Source organism: Oncorhynchus keta, chromosome 10 (assembly GCF_023373465.1).
Source record: "Oncorhynchus keta strain PuntledgeMale-10-30-2019 chromosome 10, Oket_V2, whole genome shotgun sequence".
NCBI lineage: Eukaryota > Metazoa > Chordata > Actinopteri > Salmoniformes > Salmonidae > Oncorhynchus > Oncorhynchus keta.
Genome location: NC_068430.1, coordinates 40,014,916 through 40,030,195, shown reverse-complemented (window position 1 = coordinate 40,030,195; position 15,280 = coordinate 40,014,916). Strand labels below are relative to the sequence as shown.

The window sequence follows — 15,280 nt, the reverse complement described above, 5'->3', positions numbered from 1 at the left end:
CTGTGGTAAATTCAATTGATTGGCACACACCTGTCTATATAAAAAGACCCCACAGTTGACAGTGCATGTCAGAGCAAAGCTAGGAAGTCTAACGGAATTGTCCCTAGAGCTCCGAGACAGGATTGTGTTGAGGCACAGATCTGGAGAAGGGTACCAAAAATATTCTGCAGCATTGAAGGTCCCCAAGAACACCGTGGCCTTCATCATTCTTAAAAATGGAAGAAGTTTGGAACCACCCAGAGCTGGCCACCTGGGCCAAACTGAGCAATCTGGGGAGAAGGGCCTTGGTTGGGAGGTGACCAAGAACCTGATGGTCACTCTGACAGAGCTCCTCTGTGGAGATGAGAGAACTTTCCAGAAGGACAACCATCTCTGCAGCACTCCACCAATCAGGCCTTCATGGTAGAGTGGACAGACGGAAGCCACTCTTCAGTAAAAGGTACATGACAGCCTGCTTGGAGTTTGCCAAAAGGCACCTAAAGGACTCTGACCATGAGAAACATGATTCTCTGGTCTGATGAAACCAAGATTCAACTCTTTGGCCTGAATGCCAAGCATCACGTCTGGAGGAAATCTGGCACCATCCATTTGGTGAAGCATGGTGGTGGCAGCATCATGCTGTGGGGATGTTTTTCAATGGCAGGGACTGGGAGACTAGTCAAGATTGAGGGAAAGATGAACAGTACAAAGTAAAGAGATCCTTGATGAAAACCGTCTCCAGAGCGCTCAGGACCTCAGACTGGGGCAAAGGTTAATCTTCCAACAGGACAACGACCCTAAGCACACAGCCAAGATAACGCAGGAGTGGCTTCTGGACAAGTCTCTGAATGTTCTTAAGTGGCCCAGCCAGAGCCCAGACTTGAACCAGAGTTGAAAATCTCTGGAGACACCTGAAAATAGCTGTGCAGTGACGCTCCCTATCCAACCTGACAGAGCTTGAGAGGATCTGCAGAGAAGAATGGGAGAAAGTCCACCAAATACAGATGTGCCAAACTTGTAATGTCATACCCAATTAGACTTGAGGCTATACTCGCTGCCAAAGGTGATTCAACAAAGTACTGAGTAAAGGGTCTGAATACTTGTGATATTTCAGTTTCTTTTTTAAAATAAATCAGCAAAAATGTCAAATAACCCATTTTGCCTTGTCAGTATGGGGTATTGTGTGGAGATTGAGGGGGAAAAAACAATTTAGTAAATGTTCAAATAAGGCTGTAATGTAACCACCGACACCATTCTGTATACCTCTGGCCCTTCTTTGGACACTGTTAGTTAACAAACCTCCAGACGAGCTCAATGCCACACAACTCTCCTTCCGTTGCCTCCAACTACTCTTAAATGCAAGTAAAACTAAATGCATGCTCTTCAACCGATCGCTGCTCGCACCTGCCCACCCGTCCAGCATCACTACTCTGGGCGGTTCGGACTTAGAATATATGGACAGCTACAAATACCTAGGTGTCTGGTTAGACTGTAAACTCCCCTTCCAGACTCACATTAAGCATCTCCAATCCAAAATTAAATCTAGAATCGGCTTCCTACTTCGCAACAAAGCATCCTTCACTCATGCTGCCAAACATACCCTCGTAATACTGACCATCCTACGGATCCTCGACTTCAGCGATGCCATTTACAAAATAGCCTCCAACACTCTACTCAACAAATTGGACGCAGTCTATCACAGTGCCATCCGATTTGTCACCAAATCCCCATATACTACCCACCATTGCAACCTGTACACTCCTCATTGGCTAGCCCTTGCTTCATACTCGTCGCCAAACCCACTGGCTCCAGGTCATCTACAAGTCTCTGCTAGGTAAAGCCACACCTTATCTCAGCTCATTGGCCACCATAGCAGCACCCACCCGTAGCACGCGCTCCAGCAGGTATATCTCACTAGTCACTCCCAAAGCCAATTCCTCCTTTGGCCACCTTTCCGTCTAGTTCTCTGCTGCCAATGACTGGAACAAACTGCAAAAATCACTGAAGCTGGAGACTCATATCTCCCTCACTAGCTTTAAGCACCAGCTGTCAGAGCAGCTCACAGATCACTGCACCTGTACATAGCCCATCTGTAAATAGCCCATCCATCGCCCTCATCCCCATACTGGATTTATTTATTTATTTATCTTGCTCCTTTGCACCCCAGTATCTCTACTTGCACATTCATCTTCTGCACATCAATCCCTCCAGTGTTTAATTGGTATATTGTAATTAATTTGCCACCATGGCCTATTTATTGCCTTACCTAATTTGCACATACTGTATATAGACTTTCTCTCTACTGTATGTTTGTTTACTCCATGTGTAACTCTGTGTTGTTGTATGTGTCGAACTGCTTTGCTTTATTCTTGGCCAGGTCGCAGTTGTAAATGAGAACTTGTTCTCAACTAGCCTACCTGGTTAAATAAAGGTGAAATTAATAAATAAAACTAACTGTGGAAAAAGTGAAGGGGTCTACATACTTTCCGAATGCACTGTGGCTGCATCATTACATTTACATTTACATTTAAGTCATTTAGCAGACGCTCTTATCCAGAGCGACTTACAAATTGGTGCATTCACCTTATGACATCCAGTAGAATAGTCACTTTACAATAGTGCATCTAAATCTGGGTATGCTTTTAATCATTAGGCCTGGGGAGTTTTCAGGATAAAAAAATAAACGGAATAGATCTAAGCACAGGCAAAATCCTAGAGGAAAACCTGGTTCAGTCTGCTTTCCACCATACACTGCGAGATGAATTTACCTTTCAGCAGGACAATAACCTAAAAACACAAGGCTAAAGCTACACAGTGAATTTGTAGTTTGAGGGGCCGAGTTACAGCTCTGACTTAAATCTACTTGAAAATCTATGGTAAGACCTGAAAACGATTGTCTTGCAATAATCAACAACCAATTTGACAGAGCTTAAAGAATTTTTAAAATAATAAAAATTGGCAAATGTTGCACAATCCAGTTGTGGAAAGCACTAAGAGACTTACCCAGAAAGACTCAGTTGTAGTCGCTGCCAAAGGTGGTCCTACAAGGTAGAATTCAGGAGTGTGAATACTTATGTAAATGAGATATTTCTATATTTAATACATTTGCAAACATGTTTTCACTTTGTCAATAAGGGGTATTGTGTGTGGATGGGTGAGAAAATATATTTTAATGCATTTTGAATTTGGGCTGTAACAACATGTGGAATAAGTCAAGGGGTATGAATACTTTCTAAAGGGACTGGATCCCATCCTCGCTTTGAGGGACGTTGCCGGCTCCACGGTGTCTTAATGTAACCATGGTGGCGTTACAACTCCAGTACAGCTCAGTGTAAACAAGCGTTACGGTAGGGTCAGTATCTTATGGCAAGATTTGCAGAGATGTATAAAGCCCAACATGTTAAACATGACCTGAATCACTGACTTTATAGTAATCAATTATCTGAAATAGTATCAGATCTGTGTCTCTCCATGTGTGCATGTCAATTCTCTTGCCAGTGTGATATAACCTAAAGATTTTTGGTGTCCATTACTAGACATTACATAGATTCTTCAACTAACCTGGCATAGGCAGTGCCTCCATAAGGCTAGGGGAACCTAAGCTTCCCTAAAGTAATTGTAAAAATTATATAGCGTAATTTGCTTACTTAAAGAAAGTCAAATCATTCAAAATAGGCTACTACACCAGAGAGCATGATTTGGCCACAGATGATCATGAGCTTCTTTAAAAGAAAAAAGCTGTGGATTGTTTTAATCACATAGCCTACAGTCGGAAGGGCCCGTAATTTGGGCAGTGAACACACATCAAATAGTTGATTGTTGAGTTGAAACGGTCAGTGAAAAGCAGAGACCCAGCCAGGCATGTCGCAATATTTAAAAGTACAATTGCCGAATAACAGTTTGGAAAGCAAATTGCTATTGCTGAAAAGAGAAGACAATGAAAATAATTCACTGTCCTTTAGATATCAAAATTCTAAACTTAATTGAGTGAACAGTAGCCTATCCTATTGGTACCAGAGGAGCACATTGGCTATGTCCCGGGTGAGTCTGCATATTCATTACCTTTATCATTGGGTCAGTGCTACTTTTGCTTGTTTTTAGACAATACATTTCCTCCTCCAGTTAGATGGTCGTCATATACCCTAGTGGTTAGAGCGGGGCGGTAGGTAGCCTAGTGGTTAAAGCGTTGGACTAGTAACCGAAAGGTTGCAAGACCGAATCCCCGAGCTCACAAGGTAAAAATATGTCATTCTGCCCCTGAACAAGGCAGTTAACACACTGTTCCTAGGCCATCATTGAAAATAAGAATTTGGTCTTAACTGACTTGCCTAGCTAAATAAAAAAGGTAAAATAAATACAATATTTGTATTTGTCTCCCCTTTTCGTAGGCCTATTATATGGACCAGACAACGTCGTATTTATTGATCTGTTTGTCAGTGTCAGCAGAGTAGGCTACCCTGTAGTTTTTGTCGTATTAAAGAAGATTCTGCTAATGTCTCCAGCCATATAAAGTGTAGTAAAATTGCACTAAATGTGTTTATAAAAGAACAACACTTTCCTGTGCAAAGAAAGAAGAAATCTAATGTAGCCTAGGTCTACTCTGTCACTACGCGCTGCATTGAACAGTCATATTATAAGCCTAAATTATGACTAGAAAATACACATCTTAAATACATCTACAAATGCAAGGATGATTGGAATGTTTTATTATAAAAGGTGAATTTTTATGGTGAAAAATAGCTTACCCAAACTTGAAACCCACTTGTTGCCTATGTAACCTGGCATATTATTTTTTTTCTCACCTTTATTTAACTAGGTAGGACAGTTGAGAACAAGTTCTCATTTACAACTGCGATCTGGCCAAGATAAAGCAAAGCAGTGTGACAAAAACAACAACAGAGTTACACATAAACAAAAGTACAGTGGTGATACTCTCTTGGGTCTCGATTAGGGAAAAGAGTTAACTTATATATTTGGAGGTTACATCTCTTTCAGAGTTGTCTCTGGTGTTTGTAGAACCACCTGAAACTTTACACAGACATTTATAAGATAACGGGTTTCCAGGATCGAGAACGAAGAGAGTATCGCCAATACCAGGTTCGTTGAAGAATCAATGGCGTAGACTTGAATGGGGCTTTCCTCTAACGTCCAGTAATGGACACAAAACATATTTGGTTATATAACATTATCCGGTGTACAAACAGCAATTTGACCTTATTGTCCACTCACCAGTGTCTTTCCTTCCTTGGGCCAGAATCCTCAGCCCTCCTCTTCATTTAAAATGTGGACCACAGACCGCAGGGGCTGAGTTTTGGGAAGGTGAGAGGAGCAACCTGGGTCCAGGGTAATGACATCCTCAGAAAATGCATCTGGTAGTAACAGTAACGTTATGCAATGTTGTTACTTTTCCTTTAATTTACTTAATAGACAGTCTAAGTTATAATTAGCAATCAGCAGAGGCTCCTCAGATGAGGAAGGGAGGACCATCCTCCTCAGTGAATTTCATAAAAATAGTGAAACATTTAAAAAAAAGAAGCTATAATTGTTTTGATAAAACTACACTAAATATATTAATGTCACCCGGAAAAAATATTAAAACAATGTTTTGCAATGAAGGTCTACAGGTCTACAGACTCCTTGCTGTCCCCAGTCCACCTGACTGTGCTGCTGCTCCAGTTTCAACTGTTCTGCCTTGTTATTATTCGACCATGCTGGTAATTTATGAACATTTGAACATCTTGGCCATGTTCTGTTATAATCTCCACCCGGCACAGCCAGAAGAGGACTGGCCACCCCACATAGCCTGGTTCCTCTCTAGGTTTCTTCCTAGGTTTTGGCCTTTCTAGGGAGTTTTTCCTAGCCACCGTGCTTCTATACCTGCATTGCTTGCTGTTTGGGGTTTTAGGCTGGGTTTCTGTACAGCACTTTGAGGTACCAGCTGATGTACGAAGGGCTATATAAATAAAATTTGATTTGATTTACAGTAGCCTCAACAGCACTCTGTGGGGTAGCACCAGCTAGTTTACAACCTCCTCTGGGTACATTAACTTCAATACAAAACATAGGAGGCTCATGGTTCCCATCCCATTCCATAGACTTACACAGTAGTTATGACAACTTCCGGAGGACGTCCTCCACCCTATAATTGCTCTTGCAGCATGAACTGACATTTTGTCAAAGGATCAGCGAATGAATCTAGTACTGAAAGCATAAGCTACAGCTAGCTAGCACTGCATTGGTGAGCAGTTTACTCAAAGATATATGAATACACATTTCTTCAAAAATGAAGGAGAAGAGGGAGAGCTAGTTATATTTACTATTATTTTTCTTCTTCACTTTCACTTACTTAGCTAGTTTAGCTAACTCAAACAGCCAGCTCAAAATGAGAGGGATACTATGTTAGCTAGCTGACTATCCAACACTGGAACTCTTCCAAGTCAAGGTAAGCTTTTGGTTTTATTAATTTGTTGCCACCGGGGCCTGCCAGAGTAACTGTTAAACTGTTTGCTGACTGTACTACATGATTGTAGCGGGTTTACTAATGCGTTAGTTCTAGTAACTATGTTGACTATGGCGTTAGATAATATGGTAGCGACGATGTAGGCTGTGCGTAACAGTTATGATATGAAGGCTTGGAAAAGTTTTTTTGCCTGGTCAGACAGCTGATGTGTTATGCACTGAAGTCCACATGCAACAGGAGGAGAGCACATAGACGCGAAAGGGAATTACAAGGAGCAAAGTGATCATGCGGTTTGTATGTGGATGCTATGAAAACCAACTCTGTTTGCCTATGATCAGGGGTGTATTCATTCTGCTGATTCGGTTGAAAAACATTTCTTAAAACAGAAGCTAACAAATATACCCAAATTAGTCCAATAGAAACTCTAATTTACAACTGTTGAACTAATTACACCCTAGATCAGCTGAATGCACACAAGAGTGTGTAAGTCTGTATTTAATGTCACCTTGATTACTAAAAATGATCTTGACCTGTGCCCCTAAACTGTAGCCTAAACCTATTGACGTTACACTGAACTGTGTCAATGGAATATAAATAGCAGTCATCCAATATGCTGTAATAGAAATAAGACCACGTTTATATATATATAGATATATATATATATATATTTTTTTTTTCTTTAATCGTCCTCGCTCACCTAAACGGCACCGACCGCCACTGTACTGTTCCAACGTTAACGTTAGTTAGCTACGCAAACACGGAAATCATCCTTGCCGTTTCAAAATGGAATCCCGGCCGTAGGTATGTGGCTGGCTAGCTAACTATCAAACAGGAGTCAGTTGCAAACAGAGGAAAGATTAGTGATGGATACCGATCAGAAAGTCTTGAAGAGTAAGCTTGCTAATGTGCAACTAATCGAGCTTGCCACAGCTGACTACGTACGTGCGCTAACGTTAGCTAGTTACTACAGGTAGATAACTGGCACAAGCTGGAATCACACAGTAAAACAAGCAGATAGAGAGCAACTCCAGTGATATGTTGTCGAACTGGGTAACGTTACCTGTTGATATGACAATCAATGGTTAAATTGCCTTTTAAATTACGTTTGGGTTAGCATTCCAGTATGATATCATTTTTTTCTTGATTCCTGTCACCACGTTTCCACGTCCAGCCTACGCCGCTAAGCAACCAAATTGTAAAATCGTTGATAGACAGTTGACTCAACCTATCTTCGGTACGAGCAGTTTTCCTTCTCAGATAAAGGACCTATCTCATGCGCATCCCATATAATCGATGGTCATTGGATACAATTTTGATTGAAACTAAATTTGACCAACAGAATGCCCGCCACTACTGTATTGACGGTCACAAAAAAATGAACAGTAGTTAGGTTTTTATTTTATTTTTTAACAGTAGCTAGCTAGCTCTTTTACAAACAGGAAAACAATACTTTTTTTTTTAACTCACTTGTTCCATGGCTTAAAATCCATTATACCGGACAAATCAGCTGTGGACGAAAATACACACTGTTGAGGTAATGAAATGTGTAGCTTACGACCTGGCACCCAGTTAGCTATAGCTAACGTTAGCTAGCATAGTAACGTTACTGCAGTTTGCTAAACTACAGCAGGGGCGTATTCATTGAGCCAATTCTGTTGCAAAATGTTTCTTAAACGAAAGCGAACGAAACGGGGAGGGACCTGCCAATGACTGTATATATGACCTACTTGAATTTGACCAATAGAAACTCTAGTTTTATTTGCAAACCGTTCCGTTTTATAACTGTTTAGACTAATGATTACACCCTAGTTGCTAGACTGGTCTTGCTAGCTACTTTATAAGTAATTAGTCGACCTGGGTTACATACTTGCATTGATCTGATCTTGCATTGCTGTTTAAATTATTACTGTATGTATCATTAAGGCCATGTATTCCTGTAAATTTGCTCATTCTCACACCGAGGTCAAATTTACACTGAACAACACAGTAAAGTGTTGGTTTCATGAACTGAAATAAAAGATCTCAGAAATGTTCAATATGCACAAAAATCTTATTTCTCTTAAATGTTGTGCACAAATGTGTTTACATATTTGTTATGTAATGAGCATTTATCCTTTGCTAAAATAATCCATCCACCTGACAGGTATGGCATATCAAGAAGCTGATTAGACAGCGTGATCATTATGCAGGTGCACCTTGTGCTGGGAACAATGTATTTTTTATTTTTTACTAGGCAAGTCTGTTAAGAACAAATTCTTATTTACAATGACGGCCTGCCCCAGATGACGCTGGGCCAATTGTGCACGTCCCTATGGGACTCCCAATCACAGCCGGTTGTGATACAGCCTGGAATTGAACCAGGGTCTGAGATGCAATGCCTTAGAGCCCTGCACCACTCGGGAGCCCCTAAAAGGCCACTAAATTGTGCAGTTTTGTCACACAACACAATGTCACACGTTTTAAGGGAGCGCTCAGTTGGTATGCTGACAAGCATTTCGCTACACCTGCAATAGCATCTGCTAAATATGTGTGACCAATAAAATATGATTTAATTTTGACAGCAGGAATGTCCACCAGAGCTGTTGCCAAATAGTTCATGTTAATTTTTCTACCATAAGTTGCCTCCAACCACGTTTTAGAGAATTTGGGAGTACGTTCAACCGGCCTCACAACCGCAGACCACGTGTAACCACGCCAGCCCAGGACCTCCACATCTATCTTTTTCACCTGTGGGATCATCTGAGACCAGCCAACCGGCAAACTGATGAAACTGGGTTTGCACAACCAAAGAATTTCTGCTCAAACAGTCAGAAACCGTCTCATGGAAGCTCATCTGCGTGGTCGTCATCCTCACTAGACCTGACTGCAGTTCGGCGTTGTAACCTACTTCAGTGGGCAAATGCTCACCTTCGATGGCCACTGGCATGCTGGAGAAATGTGCTCTTCACGGATGAATCCCGGTTTCAACTGTACCGTGCAGATGGAAAACAGCGTGAATGGTGTCATGTGGGCAAGCGGTTTGTTGATGTCAACGTTGTGAACAGAGTGCCACATGGTGGGGTTATGGTATGGTCAGGCATAAGCTATGGACAACAAACACAATTGCATTTTATTGATGGCAATTTTAATGCACAGAGATACCGTGACTAGATCCTGAGGCCCTTTGTCGTGCCATTCATCTGCCCGCTATAATCTCATGTTTCAACATGATCATGCACGGCCCCATGTTGCAAGGGTCTGTAGACAGTTCCTGGAAGCTGAAAATATTCCAGTTCTTCCATGGCCTGCATACTCACCAGATCTCACCCATTTAGCATGTTTGGATCGACGGCCAATGTCCGGCAACTCCTATTGAAGAGGAGTGGGACAACTTTACACAGGCCTGATCAATTCTATATGAATGAGATGTGTCGCACTGCGAGAGGCAAATGGTAGACACAGCAGATGGTTTTCTGATCCATGAAATTGTTGCATGTTTGTATTTTTGTTCAGTGTTGTTTTATGTTGGATATTCGGTTTTCTCTAGTCAATATCTACTGAATAAAACATGCCATGGCTATGATATTTGTATATTTTATTTAACTAGTTAAGAACAAATTCTTATTTTCAATGACAGCCTAGGAACAATGAGAACTGCCTTATCAGGGGCAGAAAGACAGATTCTTACCTCGTCAGCTCGGGGATTTGATCTTGTAACTGGTTACTAATCCAACACTCTAACCACTAGGTCTACCTGCCGTCTGAATCAGGGGAGGATGGAGAAACATCCAAACCTTTTTTTAATTTGACATTTCAATCTTCAATAGCGCATTAACAAAGCCTGCTATGACTATGCAAATGATATTCTGAATTAGGGGAGGATTGAGGAAAATCCATTTCATTTTATTTTTGAATGTAATTATTTTGGGGGTGATTTAAATCTTCATCTCTTTTAAATGAAGCATGGTCCTGACTATTAACATTATATATTGGAATCAGGAGAGGATGGAAAAATACCATGCCTTGTTTATTTAGAAATCTAGAAATACAGTGTCCTCTGTAATTATTGGGACAGTGACACATTTAGTCTTGTTTTGGCTCTGTACTCCAGCTCTTTGGATTTAAAATGATACAATGATGATGCGGTTAAAGTGCAGACAGTCTGCTTTAATTTCAGGGTATTTTTAGGGGACCAAAAGTATTGGGACATATTCACTAATGTGTGTATTAAAGTAGTCATAAATTTAGTCTTTGGTCCCAAATTCCTAGCACACAATGATTACCCAAAACGTGTTACTTTACTAACTTGTTGGATGCATTTGCTGTTTGTTTTAGTTGTGTTTCAGATGATTTTGTACCCAATAGAAATTAATGATAAATAATGCATCGTGTCATTTTGGAGTCACTTTTATTGTAAATAATAATAAAATATGTTTCTTAACATTTCTACATTTATGTGGATTCTATCATGATTATGGATAGTCCTGAATGAATCGTGAATAATTATATTTTTCCTTACGGATTTCAATCTTTAATAGCTCTTAAACAAAGCATGCCATGACAATGAACATTCTATATTCTAAATCAGGGGAGGATGGAGAAAAATGTGCACCTTTAAAACAAATTGTAAGATATTTTTTTCCATATTTCAGTCTTCTGTTGCTCTTAAACAAAGTGTGGAAATTATATATTCTGAATAAAGGGAGTAGGGAGAATAATCCACACCTTTTTAGTTATTGTTTTTTCTTCTGGATTGGATTTTTGTTCATAGCCCCCAGAATATATAATTTTCATATTCATGACACGCTTTGTTTAAGAGGAATGAGAGATTGAAATCCGAAATCATAGTTATAAAAAACATACATACATTTTTTCCATTGTTCTCCATCCATCAGAATAATCAATATTCATAGTCATGGCATGTTTGGTTCAATGGTTATTGACGGGAGAAAACCGAATATCCAATGTAAAACGAATTTTACCTCTGTCACACACACATTCTTGTAATTATTTCAGGGCTGCTTTGGTCCAGAATTGACTTACACTTTTGGATGCATGACGAGGATCTGAAAGATGACGACCGAGACCCACGTCAAGGACATCAAGCCAGGACTCAAGAATCTCAGTGTCATCTTCATCGTACTTGAAACAGGTGCTAACTCCTTACTAACAGTAACGTTTTAAATAATCAATTAATGATGAACAGAAACAATGTATATAATTATCTTGTAATCCACTCGTGTGGAACAAAATGTATGTAAAATCTTACACACAATATAATGGCACAACACAGAGGCTTGACAGTCAGAGAAACATCCTTATACGTCACCATGTAGACTAATGATAACTATTCATGTTGGTTTATTTGAATCATGCCAGCTATCAAAAAACGTATCTGTGTTGAACTTTCCCTTTTCTCTTTCCCACAAATAGATATTTACTCTCCTCATAATTGATGTTTACTCTCCAACTTTCACATTATCTCTCTCAGAACGATCTTCTTGACCCTCTCAGGTCTGGGCGTCTCACAGGCTGACTACGAGCGGTGTAATCTATATTATTAAATTATTGCACCCACACTGCTCACGTACGCCAATGAGCATCTGCGTTGCCAAGGGCTAAAATAGAAGTCAGTTATATTTCTGGCGCAGATCGCGCTGCAAGTCCTGCCTCTCCCATCTCCTCATTGGTTATACCCGCGTGGGTGACTGAAGACGAACAAAGTCAGTGGCGTTAATGCACCTAATTTATGAAAGTTGCCAATCGCAATATAAAGTCCAGAAAAGAAAAGGCCTGAAAGGATGAGAGATGACTAGAAACAATTCGGTTGACCGTTTTATGTGTGGATTAATTGGTGGAGTAGAGGACCTTGTTATTTTACCTGAAATGCACTACTCAATGTTTATATCCCAGGAAAAATTAGCTAGCAACAGCAAGCTTGCTGAATGGGACAAATTAGCTAGCAAGTGCAAGCTAGCTATCTAAATTGCCATACATGTTTAATGCTTTTCGATCTGTCCCCAAATGAATATAATTGTTCAGAGTTTGTTTTGATATTTTAACCTGCGTGTCGTGATCCCGTTTGGTGTGGGGGGACAAAATACATTTATGCACGATGGCGCACACGCACAGCCCGGTTTGCGTTCCATGCTTGTGCCATCAAACTCCTGCAACTTATCCAGAACGCCGCAGCCCGCCTGAAGTTCAACTTTCCCAAGTTCTGCCATGTAACCTTGCTCCTCCGTACACTCCACTGGCTTCCAGTCGAAGCTCGCATCCACTACAAGACCATGGTACTTGCCTACCGAATAGCAAGGGGAACTGCCCCTCCTTACCTTCAGGCTATGCTTAAACCCTACATCCCAACCCAAGCACTCCGTTTGGCCACCAACGAGCACTAACTGTGCTGATAACTTCTTTATTGAGGACAAGTGGACTTAATACGACTGTGATATGTGGTTGTCTCACCTAGCTATCTTAAGCTGAATGCACTAATTGTAAGTCACTCTGGATAAGAGCATCTTCTAAATGACAAAAAGTATAATAATGAGATATTTGACACTATCCTTGTACAACTAGCTTGTTCTTGTCTTTGTACACCAATTAAAGGCCACTGATTACTTGTCCCTCTTACCCACTCTCACATAGGACGAGTGACAAAGACAAAGGATGGGTATGAGGTGCGGACCTGTAAGGTGGCCGACAAGACTGGCAGCATTAGCATCTCAGTTTGGGATGAGGTAGGGGGACTGATCCAAACCGGTGACATCATCAGACTCACTAAGGGGTGAGTCATTTATTGAGTCACAGCACAGTCAAGTTAATGCCACACTTTATGGACAGGGCTCCAAACCTACAGCCGAGTATAAAATCAACGTAGAAATCAAAAAGGACCACCCAGTCATATTTTCTACCTACCAGCATGAACTTACATTCGGATGAATACATACCATACGTTATTAGTCCTTTAATCTTGGATCAACATTAAATCCTGGGGGAAATGTATTTTGTCTTGAAATGTGTGTCTTTTCTCCAGATATGCGTCTGTGTTCAAAGGTTGCCTGACTCTGTACACGGGTAGAGGTGGAGAGCTGTCGAAGATTGGAGAGTAAGTTCTATAGATGCTCTGTGCTTAATAACATTTTTACATATTTACGAAAAGGAGGAGCAACAATGTAAATGTTGCTGAGAGATGCATCTAATGTCATAATTTACTGGTCTAAACTAATGCTCACTTATCGTTTTGTTCAGGTTCTGCATGGTGTATTCAGAGGTACCAAACTTCAGTGAGCCTAGCCCAGAGTACTCTAACATGGACCAGATGAAGAACAAGACTGTAAGGGGTGTTTTGAACTTAGGGATATCAGTGTGTAAGCGTCTTATTACAGAATGATAGGATAGGAAAATATATTATTTATTACCTACGAATTTAGTTCAATGTTTCAAGTATCTTTTTCTTGTACTATGTGTGAACAGATTATTTATTTCCCAGGTAGTTGGTGACCAAGGAAACATACTGAACAACAACAATAACAGCTCTGCTGGTAAGACCACTATCAAAGCCCAACAAAAAATTAAGAGTTATGACGTCAAATGAAAGCGTTTCGGCAACGGCCTTCGTTAGTGTTATTTATTTTCCTCTGCTGCTATTAGGTGATTCATGCAACATTTCCACCTGGAAGTCTACCTAAACGTCAATGCCATGTCTATCAGTAAACTAAAGGAATACAATTCCATGAAATAACAATATAATTTTTGATCGCTGCTTTAAGCTGTAAAGTTGCTTCTTTTACCTGTGAGTGGCTGGTTCAGCCACTTTCAGTTTATACAAACAGCAGTGTATTTTTTGGGGGCAATTGGTTAATTGTGAACACTAACACTTTACCTCTCCCTTCTATCACTATTTATGAAGATTTATAAATTAAGCATGCCAATTTCTTATTCTAGGTAATGAAACTACCAATGGGAACGGTGTAAACTCTCAAGGTTCCGGGAGCTTGACTAATCCTCAACAGGGAGGGCAGGCTGGCAGTGATGTTGGCAGCAGAGCAGCCAATCCAGGAGCAGGAGGGACAGCTGTCAGCAATGGAAAGGAGACTAGACGTTCAGCAAAAAGATGATTGGAGCAGAAGGAAGCAAAGTCCACCCCTCTCCAGAAATGTCAAATGAGACTAATGCTGCGTTCGAAGTGGAAATTTACCACCAGAGGTGGACTCTAAATGGATAAAACTCATTTTGGCATGAACCTTGCTATTGAGGGTTTCACCATTTTAAAGTAGTCAAATGGGTGGGACTTCCTATGGGTAAGGAAGCATCACATGAAGGATGAGTCAAGTTTTTCACTAGTAATTACCAGCTGGAGGGCTGTTCAAATGTATTTTCCCAGTTGTATGTGGTAAACGTTAAGACATTTTAATTAGGTTTGTTTACAAGGAACACTAAAGTTCACTAAAGGTTATGTAACCATCAAGAAAAAGTATTTGTGAGAAAAATATTTTTTACAATGAAGCTGCTTAATGGGAAGCCATAATGTGTTTTTCACAGTCAGGCAGTTTTCCAATGAGATGTCGAAAATATAAAATTACTCTTTTAACTAATGTGCTGTGGAGGCTCTGTGCAAAACGTAGCCCAAACCTGACAGATTGATGTGAAGTTGGATTCAGAAATCCTTAATTGTGAAGTCAGAAATCCTTAATTGCCAGAATCCTTAGTTGCTACATCCATTTTTGGATGTATAAATAAATGATATTGATTTTTGATTAATTTAAACTTATAAATGCCTCATGAGCTTAGGTCAACTGTCATACCCCATCAGATTCAGAACCTTGTGACAGCAGCCACACTTTAAATGTTGTACGACCT

General features: G+C 40.4%; 1 protein-coding gene across 2 annotated transcripts; it reads left to right on the top strand.

The window, feature by feature from the left end:
• Positions 1 to 7,151: 7,151 nt before the first annotated feature.
• LOC118388712 (SOSS complex subunit B1-like) lies at positions 7,152 to 14,910 on the top strand. Of its 2 annotated transcripts, none has more exons than XM_035778088.2 (7): positions 7,152 to 7,240; positions 11,435 to 11,570; positions 13,067 to 13,205; positions 13,455 to 13,526; positions 13,670 to 13,754; positions 13,911 to 13,962; positions 14,366 to 14,910. In XM_035778088.2, the coding sequence occupies exons 2-7, from the start codon at positions 11,492 to 11,494 to the stop codon at positions 14,536 to 14,538; spliced, it is 600 nt and encodes a 199-aa protein (XP_035633981.1). In that variant the 5' UTR covers positions 7,152 to 7,240; positions 11,435 to 11,491; the 3' UTR covers positions 14,539 to 14,910. The 2 variants fall into 2 exon arrangements, with proteins under 2 accessions (XP_035633981.1, XP_035633980.1); XM_035778087.2 differs by lacking the exon at positions 7,152 to 7,240 and adding an exon at positions 7,825 to 7,973.
• Positions 14,911 to 15,280: the final 370 nt, after the last annotated feature.

Bases quoted from the DNA above. Each gene is read 5' to 3' on its own strand.
- LOC118388712 (XM_035778088.2), top strand. From the start codon at position 11,492: ATGACGACCGAGACCCACGTCAAGGACATCAAGCCAGGACTCAAGAAT. The intron at 13,527-13,669 runs GTAAGTTCTATA...CGTTTTGTTCAG, and splicing joins GAGCTGTCGAAGATTGGAGA to GTTCTGCATGGTGTATTCAG. The intron at 13,963-14,365 runs GTAAGACCACTA...TTCTTATTCTAG, and splicing joins CAACAATAACAGCTCTGCTG to GTAATGAAACTACCAATGGG.